Genomic DNA, 21,141 nt, shown 5'->3' on the forward strand with positions numbered 1-21,141 from the left:
CCCGTAATATGAAAACCTTCTCGATTTTCACGCTTGCGACGTTTTCCTTCAGCCTCTGTCACAAGTTTTGCTCATCTCTCTACCGATTGTCATCATATACTCAAGTTATGGCAGGGCTTTCAATGAATATTAAATATCCGTTTTAAAACTTTACTTATTTTTCCATTATGTTAAATGTCTCAGGACTCACCACGTGAAGGTCGCAGCAAGTCGAGTTCTCCCCCCCCCCCTACAACCAGCAAACACCCAACCCAACCAACCAACCAGTTTGTGTGTGATTTTTCTGTTAAAGTTCTATAAATTCTGACTTAGTTTCAAGTTTTAATATAAATTTTCTTGTCTTCTTTTTTTCAGTTATGCCTCAACGGTACGCCGTCGAAATGCGCGACGAATTCGTCTTGAAAGGAAACAATGCTGTTTTGAAGTGCAATGTTCCTGGTTTTGTTAAAGATTATGTCACAGTAGAGGCTTGGATAAAAGAACCAATGGAAAAAGTGGATGCGTCTTCCAAATCCAGTAATGTATTTTTCTGTATTTATAACAGCAATATTGTATAAATTATTTATGAACTCACGACTGTAACGCAGCATACGTAAAATAATTTTATTCCCTTGACTTTGTTCAACTCTATTTGTTTGAAGATAAGTATTTTTGATATGTTACAATGCATACAGGGTGTGTCACAAGTCTCTTCGCTATTTGGAAGACTCATTAAAGCAGACATATTACCAATTACAGCCAACACGTTGACTTTATTGCAGAAAAAAGCTCCACAACTTTTTTTTTCACTAATGTTAAATATGTAAATCTTTAATTATGCTTCTGATATCAAATTTGAAGTGAAACCTGTTGTTTCATCCATCGTAACATGACACGACCAAAGGTCCTTCATTTTCCAACAGGATGTGGCATCCCTCCATTATCAAATAGAAATTCACATTTTCTCAAAGAAGAGCTTCAAGGTCGCTGGTTCCGACGAGATTCTTCTTCTATCTTCGTGCAGGGGCCGTGGTGGCCTGATCGGTAATGCATTGGACTCGGGGCCGGAGGGTCTCGGGTTCGATCCTCGATGGTCGAAGATCCACCGTCGTCATTAATGGTGACTGGGCGTTAAATATGCTCTTGGTCACAATGTCCTCCAAGTGAAACGATACCTCTGGGGGTGCCAGACCAGAAAGTTATTTGGCTCCTGGCCTGGTTCTAAATTCTCGAACTGTCCATAGATGGCAAACCATCTATTGTGTTGTCTTCTGAAGGCAAGGCGCCAGGCACGCAGTCCTTCATAGTTTGAGGGCTAGAGGTCCCTTTGATAGTTGATCTTCGTGCTCCCTATGCCACGTGATTTAAAAGACCTATACCAAAGGATTACAATCGCATTTGCTACCACTGATCGTGACATGTTACAGGAAGTAAAAGGAAACTTCGATTAGACTCGATATCTGGCGCATCAGGAAATGTTAACATACCAAACATTAGCGAAGCGAAACTTGTACGTTTTGCAGTAAGTTACCGCCCCTAAGCCAGGGCTAAGGCAGAACTACACACAATATACCAGACAGCCCGACTATCACATCCTAAGAGCGCAGTTTCATTCTTGTCTCAAGATGTGATAACAGTGCTCTCTGGTATATTGCCAAAGCTTGAGCCTTTTGCAGTAAATTACCGCCCCTAAGCCAGGGCTAAGGCAGAACTACACACAATATACCAAAGAGCCCTGTTATCATATCCTGAAACAAGAATGAAACTGCACTCGCAGGATGTCATAGTCGGGCTGTCTGGTATATTATGTGTAGTTTTGGCCTTAGCCCTGGCTTAGGAGGGAGGTAACTTACTGCAAAATACCCAAGCTTTGCCTTCAATTCACGAGTCGAACCGTACCATGCAGCGAACACTCGCTGGTGAGATAAATTCACTTTATCTACCAGTTTGTTGACACTCTCAGCGTCAATGAAATGACATCTACCTCATTCACCTCTACTCCCTCACCCACATCTACCTTATTCACTATCCCAGGCTGAGGAGTTCTTAAAAGAATGAAACTGCAGTCTCAGGATGTGATAACCTGGCTGTCTGGTACATTATGTGTCGAGTTCTCCCCCCCCCCCCCAAATCCACAGTAAAGTAAACGTTGGCATTGTATGTGTAATATTTCTGTTTCAATAAGCCTTCCAAAGAGCAGAGAGACTTATGACACACATTGTATATCAACCTGCTATTCACTTCATAATTATATCACTTTAACAGACTTTCACGCCGTACTGATTATATACGATAATGCTAGTTCAATGCAATACTTTTACATAACTAATTTTATTTAATCAAATTTTATACTTTGTCCCACCCCTGTTTTGTTTGCTATTTTGAATGAAGTACGCCTTTTTTTTTTCTTTTACATCATAAACCAAGTCATACAGTCTCATACAATGCATCTCAACCTGAAAGTATATGTGTGTATTCATGCATTCGCTGGCTGCATTTCCTCTGGGATGTTCTATAAGGCACATAATCTTAAAAAATAATTTCCAGTTCATGCCCATTTCAGGAAATTTAAACAAATTTCTCTTTAATGCTAGTAGCTTTAAAAATCTAAATTAAATGTACAATATGAACAATACGTTTGCTAAATAACATTTCTGTCTCAAAACACGAAGTAAAGTAGTAAACTGAAGAAAGTGAAGAAATTTCTCCAACTGATTCCCTAATCAATAGGAGGCAAACTGGGCACGTATATCAAATTAAATTTGCTATAAATACAGGCTAGTTTTCCATCAACTGGTAAAAAACAGGTTTAATGCAGCAAAATAAACCTATTTTCACATTAATGCTAAACCTGTTTTTCTTAATGCTAACTTAAATGATGTTCTAATTTTAGACAAAAGCAGCCTAGATCTGTTTATTAATGTAAACTATTTTAATCTTAACAGGAAAAAACACAGCTTGATAACGCGAATAAACTCTGTTCGTACTTTAATAATAGTGTCTTGCAAAAAGTGCACAAAAGCAAATATGCAATGTTTGATTAAATAATTCCTCAGAAATTATATTTCCCTTTCAAAGAGAGCAATTAATAAAACTAAGCATTTTGACAATAAGTAGAAATTTCCTAGAAATGTAAAAAAAAATTGTCTCAGAACTGCACGTACTCATTCTTGTCCTCTATGCATCGTTTACTTGTTCATTGCTGGACTTTGTGAAACATTTTTCTTTTCTGCACTGATGAAGGGGTTTGCTTTTACAACCTGGAAACAGCTGTTGGCAGTTCTTTTACCTCTTTTTATTGCTTTTATTTGTACATGTATACACTTTGTCGTATTTTCACCAAATTATCTGTACAAAATTTTCGACAGCTTATGTTACAGAAGCAGTGATGTTTTACGTAAAAACTCAGACACATGTGTACATGACGCATGACATGTAACTGTCATTATAATCATTTCTCATATCGAATGTGCATTTACCTTAGTGCATAGTTGGCATAACTATACATAATTATCATTCAATATTCATGATACTAGCTAATTTAGTAAACTCAAAACTACTGTAAAATTCGTAGATAGAAAAAATCTTAAGCGCAAGAATTCTGAAATTTTAAAATGTCGTAAGAATCAATTCCTACTTTTGCCACTACCCATCAGAATCTCATGATTCGACGAATATTTCAAATATTACAAAATTCATGCGGAATTGATACCGGGAAGAATGTCTCAAAAATTTGAAGAGAAAGAAATTTTTCCTTTCTCTCTGAAAATGACCGTTTATTCGATTTATCCTTTTCTTATGATTTCATGCAAAAATCGTTCGTGAATAAAATTCGAATAAAAATGTACTTCAAATCTCGTTTTGTATATATTCGCAATCTGAAAGACTTGGTTTCCTCACTTAAATAAAATTTTGAAACAAGGAGAAGAAATCAAAATTCTGGATGCCTAGTTAATTTGCTTTTTGTATTGCATTTCATAGCAATATATTTATATTGCTATATATATATATATATATATATATATATATATATATATATATATATATATATATATATATATATATATATATATATACGCATCTTTACCTCGTATGAATGGTGTTTTTAAAGTTTTACGGTAATAAAGGAAAATAAAGAAAATAAATAAATAAACAAAATTTATGTAAAATGCTTTATTTTTATTTTGATCCTTATATCATCACGTTATTTACAATATACCTGAAAAACAAGCAGGGGGCGTTGAAATTGAAACCTGAAATGACCTTTCTGAAAGGGAAGAATTCTGCCGGTGAAGCGAAGACATTTTAAACATAACCAACTAAAATCTTTGGTTTTAACATATTACAAGCCTTATTTGACAGTTTATGTCCCTGTAAGAACTGTTGGTAATAAACTCTAACCCCCCAGAAAGTTGTTTCTGGCTTCACTAGCGCCAGGTGCGAAGTTGAAAATAATTAAAATCTTCTCAAAGCTCAAGCAGTGCACTCATAGAAGTGTACAACGAAGTGTAAAGAAACTTTTTAAGAAAAGGATTTATTATATATGTTTTAATTTAAAATAGCTTTTTTTAAAATTAAATTCCTTTAACAGTTCAAAACTTTATAAACAAACTGTATTTCATTCAGAGTAAATATAAAAAAGAGAGAGAGGAAAAAAGAAAGAAAGAAAACGGTAGTGTGTTTTCCCAAAAAAAAAAAAAAAAATATTTTTTTACATTTTGTTCTGAATTAGACTATTTGTAATCCTTCCAAGAAAGTATACCATAAAAAATCAAACGCAAGTTAGCAATAAAAAAAAAGCGACAAAAGATTGAAATCAAGAGTTATTAATAGTGCTTTTAGAATACAGGGTTTGCATAAAGAATATCACGGTTTTAAAAATTAATGTTTCATAAACTATTACACTAACCACTATAAATGATACATAAAGTAATATTAAAGTATACTAAAATGTTCTATCTAAATGTTTTTTAACGCACGTAACTACTTAAACGTGCACGTTCCGCTCTAGCGCCAGCCAGACATTCCTTCTGGAGTGGGTTTTTTAGTTACAACAATCCTTACCTATGTATTAACTACTATATTAGGATTGGCAACAATATTCAAATCAAGACATCTGTGTGGGAGGTTTACCTCAAAACCCCCCACTTCGCTGCGCAACTGACATTTCGCAACTCTGGATTGACCTTACAGGTGATGATGATTTACTCTTTATACGTTAGCCAGCCAGATCGCCAAACCTAGTTCTATGTAATTTTTTATATGGTTTCTTCGAAGACCTTTTACACCACCGTTGCCGTCAACATTGCAAGAACTCAAAAATCGCGTATGTGTAGCATCACGAAAAATCGACAGTGAAACAATCTAAAATGTATGTTAGATGTGTGTCATGTTACGAAAGTTGCACACAGCGAGCATTTGTGAGTGAAAAGAATCTTGGACAGTTTATCTTTATTTTTATGTATCATTTATAGTGCTAAGAGTAATAGTTTATGGAATATAAATCTTTAAAACCGGTGAAACAATCCAAAATGTATGTTAGACTGTGTGTCATGTTACGAAAAGCTCACACATCGAACATTTTTGAGTGAAAAAAATCTTGGACAGTTTATTTTTATGTATCATTTATAGTGCTAAGAGTAATAGTTTATGAAATATAAATTTTTAAAACCGGGATATTTTTATACTAACCGTGTATATTAATTCTCAGTGTCTGATAAACTGTATTTATCCTAATTTAATTAAACTAAATTTGTCTCATGCGAAAACTTGACAATAAAGGTTAATTTTAATTGTTATAAATATATAGTAATTTCAATACAACTTCATTTGTTGACATCTTAAAAAGGTAATCTTTTCTTAATGTAGAAGATCTTTTGAAACAACAGATTAACCATGTTTGAAAAAATAAATTCAGAAGTTACTTGATTTCTCTCTTAGATGAGCCCACTGTGTTTAATTAGTCTGTCGCCTTAAAAGTAATAGATGAAGACCTCTTGATACGTATTGCATTTTTATTACCAAAGCTAAATTTATTGACTTGAAAGGGTTTTTCTCTTTTCTAGAAGTACATTGGCTATTAAAAGCAACAGTGTATAGTCTTTTTTTTTTTGAGTGGACAGTTTTCATGCAATGAATCATCCATTTAAATGTATGATAATGTAGTGAATTCTATGGCTTTAACCCCTTCAGTCGGAATTATGAAATATTTGACCAAAAATGTTGATATTAGATACACAGTGTACAATGGTAAAGGGTATCTTATAGACAAAATTTTGAGTTTGTAGGAGAAAAATTGAAAGAGTTATGGCACGTCCAATATTTCAAACTTATATTTTTGAAATCAATATTTCATATACAAAAACGATAAAATACAAAACTTCATTATAAAATGTTCTACAAACAATTATAAAGCATAATATAAGCGTTTGAAACGATTCATTAAAGATTATATATTTTTAAAAAAAAATCAGGAAAAAAAAAAAAAAAACTCGCTTTTCAGATGAAAATCCATGGTTGGAGAAATGAGCCACTCTATATCTCTCAATCCTTGTATGTCAGTGTTGTTAATCCCAAAACGAAAAATCATTTCTCAGATTATAATAAACGGAATGTAAAGAGTCAACTACAAAAAAAATCCACCAATTAAATCAATTATCAAATGATTAGCAGCTGTTTAAAGTGGCTGTCCGGTATACCGGACACCAGGTCTGAAGGGGTTAAAGAAAATTCATGCATCAAAAAATAACAATTGTAGTGCTAAGAGCTTGTTTATACGCCAATAAGTTAATAAGTTGCATTGCATTAAGTTGTTGCATAAGAACAAAATACATCTATTAATACTTCTGCTTGCTAAGCTTTTAGAAGGGTTATTAAACACATAACTGTGTGTTATCCTATTCAGGAGTCTAATCCAAAATATAGTGATATTAATTTAGTGTTATAAGCAGCTATGAGGCAATATATAAATTATCACTATATAAATATTAAAAACATACTAAAAAACCATAAAAATGTACTTTTTTACTTTTTAACTGCTATCTAAAGTTCTTAAAATGCGTGTTAAACATTGCCAAATTACATGTTAGAATAATTCAGTTAGTAAAGATTTGAAGGGCTTGAATACAGTCCTGAGCCTTGTCTGGGAAGTAGCGACGACAAACCATACTGTTGGACTGTAAGTGGCAATGGCACTTCTTTTAAATTTTTCATCATTCATTTACCATTCCGAAGGATTTCTTTTATTACCCAAGAGGCATACTAATCACTATCATTTAATCATTTTCACCCTACATTTGCACGCATCAACCGTAATGTAAAATAAGAAATAACAACGTTTAATTGCACAAATTGCAAGTTACTGCCTACACGTATTTCGAGGTCACAAGGAGCCCCCTTCTCAAATGCAAAATAGGTGAACTTATGAATGAAAAGCTATCCAGCTTGTGACCTATACATAATTTCAAAAGTCAGACACAAAGAAAACTTAAATAACTAAAGCATAATTTTGATGTTTACATGGATTTCAGTTTCAGAAAATGACCCAATGATTGGAGATTTTAGAATTATAATAATTTTGTTAAAAAATAATAAGAGAACATTATACTTTTTTCAATGTATATTACGGCTTATGCGAATACAATAATAAAAACTTAGTTTGCTTTTTAAAACAATGTGATCCCTGCTTATAAGCGAAACAATCCTTTATGGTAAAATCATTGCTACTTACATTACTACTAATTAGTCTTTTACTTCAGTTATGGGCCTAAATGCATTCAGACATTAGAGAAACATAAAGATAAATTAAGTCATCAAACATGGATTAGTTTTATTTCTTTCACATCACCTCTAATGCATTTTTTTTTCTTTCTTTAGGTCGTTACAATATTTTTCCTTCTGGCGAGCTTCATATAAAACAGGTTGAACAGAGTGATGCATTAACTAGTTTTTCCTGTCGCACAAAACATAGATTAACAGGCCTTACAGTCTCCAGCTCAAATCCAGCAAGAATTATTGTAACAGGTAAATTCATTGTACTTAAGTAAAATGAATAGACAATCTCAAACACCAATGAGGTTTTGAAATGAAGTTTCTTTGTTTAACAAATGTGTTTTTTTTTTTTTTTTTTTTTTTTTTTTTTTTTGAGCAATCACGATTGCTTATTGTTCTCATTTGACTGTTTTTGAGGTCCTTTGATTTTTCCCACCGCCACCCTCCGCACCATCACCGTCGACGGGCTCCTCACGATGCTGCTCCTATAGCGAAAGCCGTCTCCAGGTTTTATCCATGTCCTACACACACGCTAATACCATACACAACTACACACACGCACGCACACACAAACACACATATATACAGACACCTACACATACACACACACAAAAACATACACACCTCCAAAACTGAAAAATTTGCTTGCACCTGAGTACATTGTGCAATTCCTGGAATTTATTCACAGTATTCCTTTTCTTTGTCTTTGAATTTTGCAATCTGTTATTCATCTTTGTCTGTCGCTGTAAGGACACCTGATTTACGTTTTGTTTTCTATGCATCTTTAGCTGAATGTAATAGATTGTGGATGCATGTGGTATGACTCGCGTCATGGAGCATGCTGTAAATAAATTATTTAATAATAAAAAAAAAACATACACACACACACACACACATACACATACCCCCCCACACACACATTCATACACACAACTACCCACACACTTATGCCAGCACACACAGACACAAGCACACGTACACATAATCCGTACACACAAACACACACGCCTACATACACTCACTCGTGATTGCGAAAAACATAATTTGAATGCAAGATGTCAAAATTCAAATTATTTTTATTTTTTATTTTTATTTTATTTTATTTTTTATTTTTTGTAGTCATTTTACTAGACTCAGAAAGTTATTAAACATCGCAACAGAACAACACTTGTCTTATTGTTAATCTATGAAAAGATCGTTCACAAACTTTACATGCTGGTCTGTCATATCATGATGAACAAGATGTACACTGGTACTTGTGTTCGAAAATGAAAACTGCGACCACTAAGCGATGATTGCAGGCGTGGAGGAGGAGGAAAAGGAATATCGACAGCGGTGTTAGTATTGTTTTCCTATTCCTATTCAGAGTCACAACTGACTACAACTGTATTTATGTCGAGGACTGCATACTAAGTGCCTTGCCTCTATTATTTTATATACGGATAGATGGCAGCACCATCACCGGATCGAACAGTTAATGAGAATTTAGAACTAGTCCAGGAGCTAATAGCTACCTGGTGCTAGCACCCCCAGAGGTATCGTTTCACTTGGAGGACATTGAGACCACGATCATATTTAACGTTGCCCAGTCCCCTTTAATGACGACGGTGGGTCTTAGACCATCGAGGTTCGAACCCAGGACCCTCCGGCGCCGTATCCGACACTCTACCGATCGGCCTACCACGGCCCCAGTATTGTTTTTTTTACGGAACATGATTACATCGCAGAGGGTGTTCAAATTTTTTCCGTTTGCCACAAGTCGCGTTCCAAACCGTGGATACATGGATTCATGGACCTGTTCAAATTGCCCGGGCGTGCCACGGACACCTGCTGTCGCTTCTATTATCCTCCTGATGATCTCCATGTCTGTTATTCTGGACGTCTCGTGTGCACCATGAACCGCGTGTGTCCCCACAAGTAGAAATCCATTGGAGTCAGGTCTGGGGATCACGGTGGTCATGCTACTGGATCATTTTTTCCTATCCAGTGAGCATTGTCCTCTAGTGGTCACGGTTTGCACTTTCAAACACAAGATGTTATATAAATCTTGATCATCATGCAGTAGCATGTTATATATACGACCGTATAAACTCTGCACAGCTCGCTTCCTCGTTGGGAATACGTAAAAACTGCCCAAAGAAGCGTTTCTGTATGATCCATAGTTTACAAGAAGAATACGAAAAAAGAAGTATGACGTCATTGCCGCTACAAGAAAAAATACTTTATGGAAAATATCAACAGCAGTATAAGTATATTACGTATAACAACAAATACGTGTAATGACATTTTAACCCTAGAGAAGTCGCGTTTCCTTTTGTTACGCTAGTGCTCGCGCTTCGGTCTTTTCCGCGCCGTAGCGATCCGTGAGACGAAAGCTGAAGAAAGGAAGTGCCGGGGAGAAAATGACATCTGACTAGGATGGCGCGCTATTGGTCTAAATGACCAACATACATTTCCCAAAAGCTATGCAACCGTGAAATACCGAAGAAAATTTTTAGAACTAAGTGTGTGGGCTGAGGAGAGTCTGACCTTTAGCTACACAGATGGGCCCCATTATTAGAACAAGGGGTGGTGGGATGGAGCGAAATTTCTGACAACGGGCGGGGAATCGACCGAAGCGCGACTTCTCTAGGATTAAACATTATTGTGTTGATTGTGTTGTAAACTATGGTTCGTAGAGGAACGCGTCTTTGGGCAGTTTTTATGCACTCCCAACGAGGAATCTAGCTGTACAGAGTGTATGCGGTCGTTTTGTGTCAGTAGTAGTTTTCAATGAAGATTATTTCTCTAAATATTAGTTAGGGGAGCTAGGGCTTGTATAAAAAGTTAAATTTTGTATTTTTTGACTCATTTTTAATTTTTGCTTCAAACTTTCAGATCAAAACTCTTCATCTGATTTTGAACATTTTTGCAATTGGAAGTATACATCTAGAACTAACGGTTGCGAAAAAAAGGCCTTGCAGGCAAAAACGGAACACCCTGTATAATGTATAGAATTTAATATGCTTAAGAATGAATTCCCGTAAAGTTAGCAATAAATGGATGCCTTACCCTCCAAATCGATTAACTCCATAGAACAAAAAGTACAGAAGATAATGGTGTTTTCCATAGAAGTATAGGCTCTCGTACTACATTTTATGCCATACCATGGTCAAAAATGTAGTGAACCTGAACTTTAATATAAATTCACATGCTAAGCATTGATAAAGCACTATTAAGGCAGAAATGAGGATTTTTTTTAAAGTAGAGTTAATTGATTTGGTAATTCAGGCATCCATATATTACATTGTTTAAACACAAGTATTGATATTATATAATATTTTACGATTGCCTAATATGGATTCATTTTTTAATCATATTACTACCACTCTCAGTTAAATTTCACACATCTTAAAAACAATTAAGCATTACACAATCATTTATTTATTTGTTAATAATTAAATGCTTTCAATTCCCTGAATGAAGACAACGACGATAAAACCCTTTTTTTTATCTTTATCTTTACTAATAATAAAGCTGAAAGTCTCTCTGTCTGTCAGGATCTCTGTTCGGATCTCTGTCAGTCAGGATCTCTGTAACGCGCATAGTGTCTAGACCACTCTGCCGATATTCATGAAATTAGGCAAAAAGTTAGTTTGTAGCATGGGGGTGTGCACCTCGAAGCGATTTTTCGAAAATTCGATGTGGTTCTTTTTCTATTCCAATTTTAAGAACAAAAATATCATAAGATGGACGAGTAATATACGAAATTATCATAACGTGGAACCGTAACATGGTCACAAGCCAAGTGGCGAGAAAATTCACCATAGATTATTTGTAAATATACAGGCGAACCGAAAGACCTTTTAATTTCTCTTTCACGGGCAAAGCCATGCTGGGGTACCACTAGTATATAATAATGTACGATTGCCTAACATGGATTCATTTTTTTATCATATTACCATTCTTAGTTAAATTTTATACATCTTAAAAACAATTTTTCATTACACAATCATTTATTTATTAATAAATGCTTTCAATTCCCTGAATGAAGAAAACGACGATCAAACCCTTCTATCATAAAACACTTCAGTTTCATTTAGTATCGAAAACAAGACGGGGATCAGCTTTCGCTAAGAGGCGAAGAAGAAGGATAAAGTTTTATTTTTGGTTCTGATGGTCTCTTACGTAGATCTCTGGAGATTATTTTTCTTTTTTGTTTCTGAGAGGAAGGACATGGCTATTATATTTGATTAGTTGATCCTCAGCTGGCTTTCCGATCCTTAGAGGGGAAGGAGAATGTTTCTAAAACCTTCTTTTTGGAAGAATATCGCATAACATATTAAGGCAGAAAGGCGATTTTTTTTCTTTCACTGTCACTTCAAAGCAGGAATTAAATAGTGACTAAAAAACTTGATTGGATTGATTTGTTATTAGTAGTACCCGCACGGCTTTGCTCGTAGTAGAAAATTAAAACGTCTTTGGTTCACCTGTATATTTACAAATAATGTGTGTTGAATTTCTCGCCGATTGGCTTGCCCATGTTACGGTTCCACGTTATGTTAATTTGGTAATTTACTAGTCCTTATTATGATAATTTTGCTCCTGAAAATGTTCTTAAAATTGGAATAGAAAAAGAGCAAAAACGAATATTCAAAAAATCGCTTCGAGGTGCACACCCCCATGCTACAAATTAATTTTGTGCCAAATTTCATGAAAATCGACCGAACGGTCTAGGTGCTATGCGCGTCACAGACATCCAGACATCCAGAGAAACTTTCAGCTTTATTATTAGTAAAGATTACAGTAGATTACAGATTAGTATATTTTTCAAGAGCATATGCCTACGTTTTTTACAATGAATTGCCTAACTAACTATAATTCAACGAAGAATAGATACATTAGAATGGAATTTTACATATTAGCCAGCAAAAATTACCGTCATCGAATTTAGCAAAATATCATATTTAAAGAAGGTTTCTTTATTGAAAATTCTGGGCATCATTTTTGTCAAAACAACGATTAGAAATCTGATGGAACATTATTAAATACTGTTAACTAACTAGTACATTTTTGTCAGTCACTGGGCATAGATAATGTTTTACGTTGTTATTTTTTACAATAACAGTTTTTTTTTTTTTTTTTTACTTTGCCTCTTAAAAAAAAAAAACAGTTTGTGGATGATAATTCGGCCCCATTCTCTGTAATAACTAACAATCTAACTGCATTAATTTCAAACAAAAAAAAGTCGGTTTAGTGGCGCGTATATCTCTGGTATGATACAAAACTATTTTTTTTAAATATGTACTCTATGAAAATATAGTATTTCGTAGTAAAATCTTTGATCTAACTATAATATATTCCGTTACCTAATGAAACGAAATCAAATTTTGAAATCCATTCTGATTAAAGTTTTAGGCCTAAGTGCATCCAAATCATTTCCAATTGCGTGCTTAAAAGACTAAACAGTTAATGTAGGTATTATTTTCTCTGATCTAAATTGCATGCATAAGAACCAAGGAGGAGGGGGTTGGAAAAATCTATGCATACCCTTACTTGAGGGAGGGGGGATAATAATCACCTGATAAAAGAATCGCACTATGTGTGGCATGTTTTATTTTTAACATTCATTCTAGAAAAACATTCAGTCTAGATTCCAACTTTTTATTACATATTTCATTTCACAAAACGCTTTTAATAATAATTTAATAACAGCTTCGGTGATGTAAGATTCATTATTTTAATATTTTAGAAAACAAAATGGGGTCTTACGTAAGAACAAGGAGGGAGGGTTTAAAAATTTACGACCCCTTACATGGGAAAAGGGAGGGGGGTCAAAAATTGCCAAATTCATCCTTACGTAATTAATGAATGGCCCCTTATACACATCCACAGTTTGCGTCGGATCTTAACCAACTTTGCCAAGGAAGTTCTTGAGCACCGGAGATAAAGCTTAGGAGGTCTTAGAACGCCAGAAAAGTACCAAATCATTCAAATTTTAATATTCGTGCCCTAAAAGGGCTCTAAATGGCTCTCCGAAATAACTTTTCAATCGGTTCAATTTCAGTCTCATTCGAAAGACCACAATAAATATCCCAGAAGTGGATTTACTTCCTTTGGATTTCAAAACCACCAATGCTGTAGAAAAGTTTAAAGCATTTTTAGGTGAGGGAAAATCAAATTTTAATCGGAAATTAAAACTTCTCACTAATTTTAACTCTAATAAATCTGCACTAGCTCAGTTTTAATCAGCTTGAATAAAATTACAAAGAAGAAGTATCTGTTGCCATTTTTTTTTCGAGTGAGAAGAAATAAAACTCTTGCTTTTGCTTTGCTGCTTTTCCTGTAATGGAGGAATTAAAAAAAATTCTATTGATTATTTTTTGGTCATTTATCTTTCTTATACTGCCAGCAGAAGATAATCAAGAATTTTAGCTGTGTTAATGAAGGGCTGCATTTGATTTAAATGGGCCTTTTAAATTTGCAGTTACAGTTATTTGAGAATCATCATTTTGACGGGAAATTTTACAGCAATTTTTTTCTTTATATTTCTAAGCCTAATTGACAATTAATTATTAAATTAAAGGACTCGTCACTTGACACAATTTTGTTTTTTCGACGTAGATTGTGCAAAGCCAGGAAACGCAGCTAGTGTGTATATAACAATTGGAAAATATAATGTGTTCTTTTTTTAAAAAAAATTCAATTTGACTGAAAATAAAAAGTAATTTCAAGAAAATGAAAAAAAAAATAAATAAAACAGCGTTTTTAATTATTGAACTAAATATGTTATTAACCTTTTGAGAAGGAATTTTAGAGACACTAAAGTAACTATACTTTTAGACGGACATTTAAAAGATAAAGTGCGTAATACCTCTTCCAACTATGTCATTTTTGCAAAAGCCTTTCTTAAATGTAACGTGTACTTAAAACTCATTTTTTTTAGCGTTACGGACAATATTTTTCTCGACAAAATTGTTCATTTCTTCAAGCGGATGAATAACAATTTATTAAGAACCATTTCTTCGTAACGACACACAATCTCTAGCGAACCATAAAGATGGATACTTCAAGGTCCATTAGATGCTGCAGTGGACCTATTTTCCTAAAAACTAAGGCAATATATTTTACGGTGAAATAGATTTTTGGTTTGAGAAATGAGTATTGGTTGTTTCCCCCCTTATACAAAGTAGAAACAGGATCCTTAAGTAGAAGTATAAATTTATGATGATGCGCGTTTTTTTATTTCTCTTCGATGTACACATTACTCATCTTCTTATAAATAAGCATCATTATTGATTTTTTTCGAAGAAAAATTGGTGAGACGCCCTTAAAAAAGACAACTGTGCGTTATTTAGTAACGCTTTTCTATAAATGGGGTCATTTTTTCTTGATTTTACTCTGAGGCTGTTTACTGTTTGCTAGTAGCAGTGTGTGCCGTATATTTTATTTCAGAAAAATCAATGAAATTAAGAAAAATGTCTCAAATACATAGTCTTCGAGTTTTTTTATTTGCATGCTACTGTTTGATGTATCTTTTTCTTTTCTTTACCATTTATATTTATATTATTATTATTGCTAGTAGCAGTTTCTGCCGCATATTTATCTCAGAAAAATCAATGAAGTTAGGAAAAATGTTTCAACTACACACGTTTTGCAGTTTCTTTGTTTGCATGTTACTGGTTTTTATTTCTTTTTCATTTTTTTTTCATTATTAATATTTATATTATTATTATTAGTCATGCTAAATTGTACTGAAATAGTTTAGTTTAACTAGCACAAAAAGTAGTAGAACCTCTTATCTATAGCTTGAGGTGATTGTAGCAGCCGTTTCTGTAATTTGGAAAATGTTTTTTATAAACGCCAGACTTTAGAACTTTCAAACGTTTTTTACCCAAAACTAAACTCTCCTTTAAAAAGTCCCTTTTTTGCTGCTTCAATGAAAGTTTTTCATATTTTCCGATAGATTGTTTGTCCTTTTTTCCGCAATTTATCTGGGGCTATCAGGAATAAATGAATCATAAACATTGATTCGCGAGCATTGTTTAATGTTTTTAACGCATTGTTATAGAAGGAAAGAAAATGTTTCATGCTAAATGTATGAATGTAAAATTACCTTAGAACTTTGTTTTGTTGTGTCAGTTATCAAGGTGTATTTTCTTTAAGTGAATAAAGTTTATACTTTCCCAATTTTTTTATATATTAAACACACGGACACTGCCTAGGACACTAATTAATAAAAAAGTTTAATTTTCTAAAATTGCGATCACTGTTAGAAATACTTGCTAATTTTAGCCCTGTAGATCCACTCGCATCCGTCGCTTCAGAGCAACAGTGATATATCTAATCCCATATATAACACTAAGACATCTTACTGTTGCTCTGAGGCGACGATATGGCAACAGAATCCTCGTAAATGTAAAATACGAATACCCGTACTTATTATTATTTATTTATTTATTATTTATTATTAAAAGCATTGCACATTACAGAAATAACCCAATTACAGTGGCAACAATATAGAAAAAGCAATTAAAACAAACTATAACATTTAAATATTAAAACATAAAGATTTAAAATTGTAAAATGACAAGTTAAAAATATCTAAATCATGCTAATGAATGTTAAAAAGTTCGTAAAATTTAAAAAGACAAAAATTATCAACATAGTTTCGTCTGGAAAAATATTTTAAAAAGAAGAATGACTCCTAAGAGTCCTACTTGGGAACGCAAGTAGGGGACTTTTATTTAATGTATCTGTACATTTAGACCAAGAGCTGACCCCCCAAAACACGATTTATCTCTTTTATGGCTTGTGGCCGGTTAAAATAATAAAAAAATGCAATTTAAAACTTTGGCTCGAATCCCCCCCCCCCCACTAATTTTGGGTCACACGGCTGCGTGGGTGGATGAAAGGTCAAAAAAATGAAAAATATCAAAGTGATGAGTTAAATGGCTAAAAACTATATAATAGCATTAAATTAATAAGAAAACACCCGTAGCTAATTTCCCCCCCAGCTATGTTGGGGCGAACGTGGTGCCCCCCAGGGGTAAAGTATCGATTATTAAACTTAAAAAAAAATGATCACTTTCGTGGGGGGGAATTTTACAGGGTATTAGTTTCATTATTTTGATTGCCAAAAAAAATTCCCCCCCAGTAACTATGGGTCAATTTGTCAAAAAAAATTTTTTTTGTTCCTCTTTATTTGGTTCAAGTCGAGTATTATTCGAACTTACGCATGACTGTTTAAGTTGCAAAAAAAAAAAAACCCCAAAGTTTGAACGTTTTTTTATTAAAATAAACTCGTAGCAATCCCCCCCCCACACCTATGGAGGGGGTTGCTACGCGGTGCGCAGTTTTACAACGTGGTGCCCCCCCCCCCCAGGGGTGAATTGTCGATTGATTAAATTAAAAATAAATGATCACTTTCGTGGAGGAAATTTTACAGAGTATACATTTAATTGCAAAACAAAATATCTCCTCCCCAGCAATTATAAGTCTACTAGCTGCATTGTCAGGCGTTGCACGGTCTACCTCAAAAATGTATGTGTTTTCGGCGTTCCAAGCATTTTATACAATTATATAAATTTTCTCGCTTTCATTACATTTCTTATTGCTGCTCCACTCTTATTAGTCAAAGCGCAATGTTATATAGCCTATAGCCTTCTCAATAAATGGACTATTCAACACAAAATGAATTTTTCAGTTCGAACCCGTCGTCCCTGTAGACCAAGAGCTGAGCCCCCAAAACACGGTTTATCTGTTTTATGGCGGGTGGCCGGTTAAAATAATAAAAAAATGTGATTAAAAATTTTGGCTCTAATCCCCCCCCCCCCTCCGCCCACTATTTTCGGGTCTCACGCTGCATGGGTGGATGAAAGGTCAAAGTAAAAGAAAAATATTAACATAAGTGAAATGGCTAAAAATTATATAATAACATTAAATTAATTAAAAAAAACCACGTAGCAAATCTCCCCTCCAGCTATGTTGGGGCGAATGTGGGAGCCCCCCCCCCAGAAGTGAATATCGATTGTTAAAATTAAAAGAAAAAAAAATCACTTTCGTGGGGTTGGGGATGGGGAACTTTACAGGGTATTTGTTTCATTATTTTGATTTCCAAAAAATCTCCCCCCCCCCCCCCTCCAGTAACTATGGGTAAATTTGTCAAAAAAAAAGTTTTTTGTTTCTCTTTATTTGGTTCGAGTCCAGTACTATTCGAATTTTCCCATGACCTCTTAAATTGTAAAAAACAATTGCAATTATTTATTCGGTAAAAAAAACACGTAGAAAATCCCCCCCCCCCCCCAGCTATGTTAGGGCAAACTTGTTGCCCCCCAGGAGTGAATTATCGATTGATTAAATAAAAAAAAAAAAGGATTACTTTCGTAGAGAGGAGGGATTTTCTCAGAGTTTACATTTGATTGTAGCAGGAAAAAAAATCCCCCCCCCCCCCAAAATGTTTTTAATTTAAATTAGAAATTTTGAAATATTTTTCAAAATGAAAGGAAGCAATACAGCGTCCGTACATCTGCTTCTACCATTGTGTGCTCAGCATGAAAAGAATGAAGGGGAAGTATACGCCTGTGATGATTTCTTCTTGCTGTTTCGAGGGCAGTTTCGTCAGTGATCAACTGTAGCCAACACAGTGAAGTCGTTATAGCTGTTGGTTTTTCTTTTCGGAGCACGCTGTACCGAATCCTTAAACTGAAAACGTAAAAAAATCCTTTTTTCAAAAATATATTTTGATGTTTTTATATTATGAGTGTTTTAAAGGGTAATTTTAAGTGTAGCCAGCCACCAGATAAAAGATAATTTAGTACATTATCTCCAGAGTATACATTTAATTGTTTTAATTGCAAAAAAAAAAAAAAAATCTCCCCCTACCCCAGTAATTATGAGTTTATTTCACAAACAAAAGTGATTTTATGTTAAAATTGCAATAACGACGTTTTTACTTGTAAATGTTAATGCGTTAATCCAATGCGTTAAATGAATTTTTAAAATAATAATTTGGAAATTCATATAGATTTATTTACCTTCAGCATATTGGTTGTGATAGTGTCTATCTAGTTTGATAAAAATGTTCTTGCAATCTCGATGATATAAATCTGCTTCTGTTAAGAACTCGGAAAAATCTAAATCACGGAATTTCAGTTTTCAGTGTTTTCGAATCTTTGAAACTTTTATTCCTTCAAATAAAGTTTCTGTCAAAACATTATCTTTTATCTGGTGGCTGGCTACACTTAAAATTACCCTTTAAAACACTCATAATATAAAAACATCAAAATATATTTTTGAAAAAAGGATTTTTTTACGTTTTCAGTTTAAGGATGCGGTACAGCGTGCTCCGAAAAGAAAAACCAACAGCTATAACGACTTCACTGTGTTGGCTACAGTTGATCACTGACGAAACTGCCCTCGAAACAGCAAGAAGAAATCATCACAGGCGTATACTTTCCCCTTCATTCTTTTCATGCTGAGCACACAGTGGTAGAAGCAGATGTACGGACGCTGAATTGCTTCCTTTCATTTTGAAAAATATTTCAAAATTTCTAATTTAAATTAAAAACATTTTTTTTTTTGGGGGGGGGATATTTTTTCTGCTACAATCAAATGTAAACTCTGAGAAAATCCCTCCTCTCTACGAAAGTAATCTTTTTTTTTTTATTTAATCAATCGATAATTCACTCCTGGGGGGCAACAAGTTCGCCCTAACATAGCTGGGGGGGGGATTTTCTACGTGTTTTTTTTTACCGAATAAATAATTGAAATTGTTTTTTTACAATTTAAGAGGTCATGGGAAAGTTCAAATAGTACTGGACTCGGACCAAATAAAGAGAAACAAAAAACTTTTTTTTTTGACAAATTTACCCATAGTTACTGGAGGGGAGGGGAGATTTTTTGGAAATCAAAATAATGAAACAAATACCCTGTAAAGTTCCCCATCCCCAACCCCACGAAAGTGATTTTTTTTTCTTTTAATTTTAACAATCGATATTCACTTCTGGGGGGGGGGGGGGCTCCCACATTCGCCCCAACATAGCTGGAGGGGAGATTTGCTACGTGGTTTTTTTAATTAATTTAATGTTATTATATAATTTTTAGCCATTTCACTTATGTTAATATTTTTCTTTTATTTTGACCTTTCATCCACCCATGCAGCGTGTGACCCGAAAATAGTGGGCGGAGGGGGGGGGGGGGATTAGAGCCAAAATTTTTAATCACATTTTTTTATTATTTTAACCGGCCACCCGCCATAAAACAGATAAACCGTGTTTTGGGGGCTCAGCTCTTGGTCTACAGGGACGACGGGTTCGAACTGAAAAATTCATTTTATGTTGAATAGTCCATTTATTGAGAAGGCTATAGGCTATATAACATTGCGCTTTGACTAATAAGAGTGGAGCAGCAATAAGAAATGTAATGAAAGCGAGAAAACTTATATAATTGTATAAAATGCTTGGAACGCCGAATATACGTACATTTTTGAGGTAGACCGTGCAACGCCTGGCAATGCAGCTAGTAGACTTATAATTGCTGGGGAGGAGATATTTTGTTTTGCAATTAAATGTATACTCTGTAAAATTTCCTCCACGAAAGTGATCATTTATTTTTAATTTAATCAATCGACAATTCACCCCTGGGGGGGGGGGCACCACGTCGTAAAACTGCGCACCGCGCAGCAACCCCCTCCATAGGTGTGGGGGGGATTGCTACGAGTTTTTTTTAATGAAAAAACGTTCAAACTTTGGGGGGTTTTTTTGCAACTTAAACAGTCATGCGTAAGTTCGAACAAAACTCGACTTGAACCAAATAAAGAGGAACAAAAAAATTTTTTTTGACAAATTGACCCATAGTTACTGGGGGGGAATTTTTTTTGGCAATCAAAATAATGAAACTAATACCCTGTAAAATTCCCCCCCCCCCACGAAAGTGATCATTTTTTTTTAAGTTTAATAATCGATACTTTACCCCTGGGGGGCACCACGTTCGCCCCAACATAGCTGGGGGGGAAATTAGCTACGGGTTTTTTCTTATTAATTTAATGCTATTATATAGTTTTTAGCCATTTAACTCATCACTTTGATATTTTTCATTTTTTTGACCTTTCATCCACCCACGCAGCCGTGTGACCCAAAATTAGTGGGGGGGATTCGAGCCAAAGTTTTAAATTGCATTTTTTTATTATTTTAACCGGCCACAAGCCATAAAAGAGATAAATCGTGTTTTGGGGGGTCAGCTCTTGGTCTAATTAGTTTATTATTATTATTTTTTTGAACTTACTGTCAAGAAAAGTGTTAATTTTTCTTTTCTATTTTTAAAAGTCTCGTCGGGCTGCGAGTATAGAAAGGCTTATGTAACGCAAAAAAAAAAAAAAAAAAAAAAAAAAAAAAAAAAAAAAAAAAACAATGA

At 34.2% G+C, this 21,141-nt stretch overlaps 1 protein-coding gene across 1 annotated transcript in view; it reads left to right on the plus strand.

The window, feature by feature from the left end:
• Positions 1–356: 356 nt before the first annotated feature.
• The window catches only part of LOC129222352 (cell adhesion molecule DSCAML1-like), a 151,641-nt gene continuing 130,856 nt past the window's right edge, over positions 357–21,141 (plus strand). Inside the window, exons 1-2 of the mRNA XM_054856847.1 lie at positions 357–516; positions 7,855–8,001. Of these exons, the coding sequence (XP_054712822.1) occupies positions 357–516; positions 7,855–8,001 (307 nt within the window). The remainder of the gene's footprint in view (positions 517–7,854; positions 8,002–21,141) is intronic.

This window comes from Uloborus diversus, chromosome 5 (genome assembly GCF_026930045.1).
Source record: "Uloborus diversus isolate 005 chromosome 5, Udiv.v.3.1, whole genome shotgun sequence".
Lineage (NCBI taxonomy): Eukaryota > Metazoa > Arthropoda > Arachnida > Araneae > Uloboridae > Uloborus > Uloborus diversus.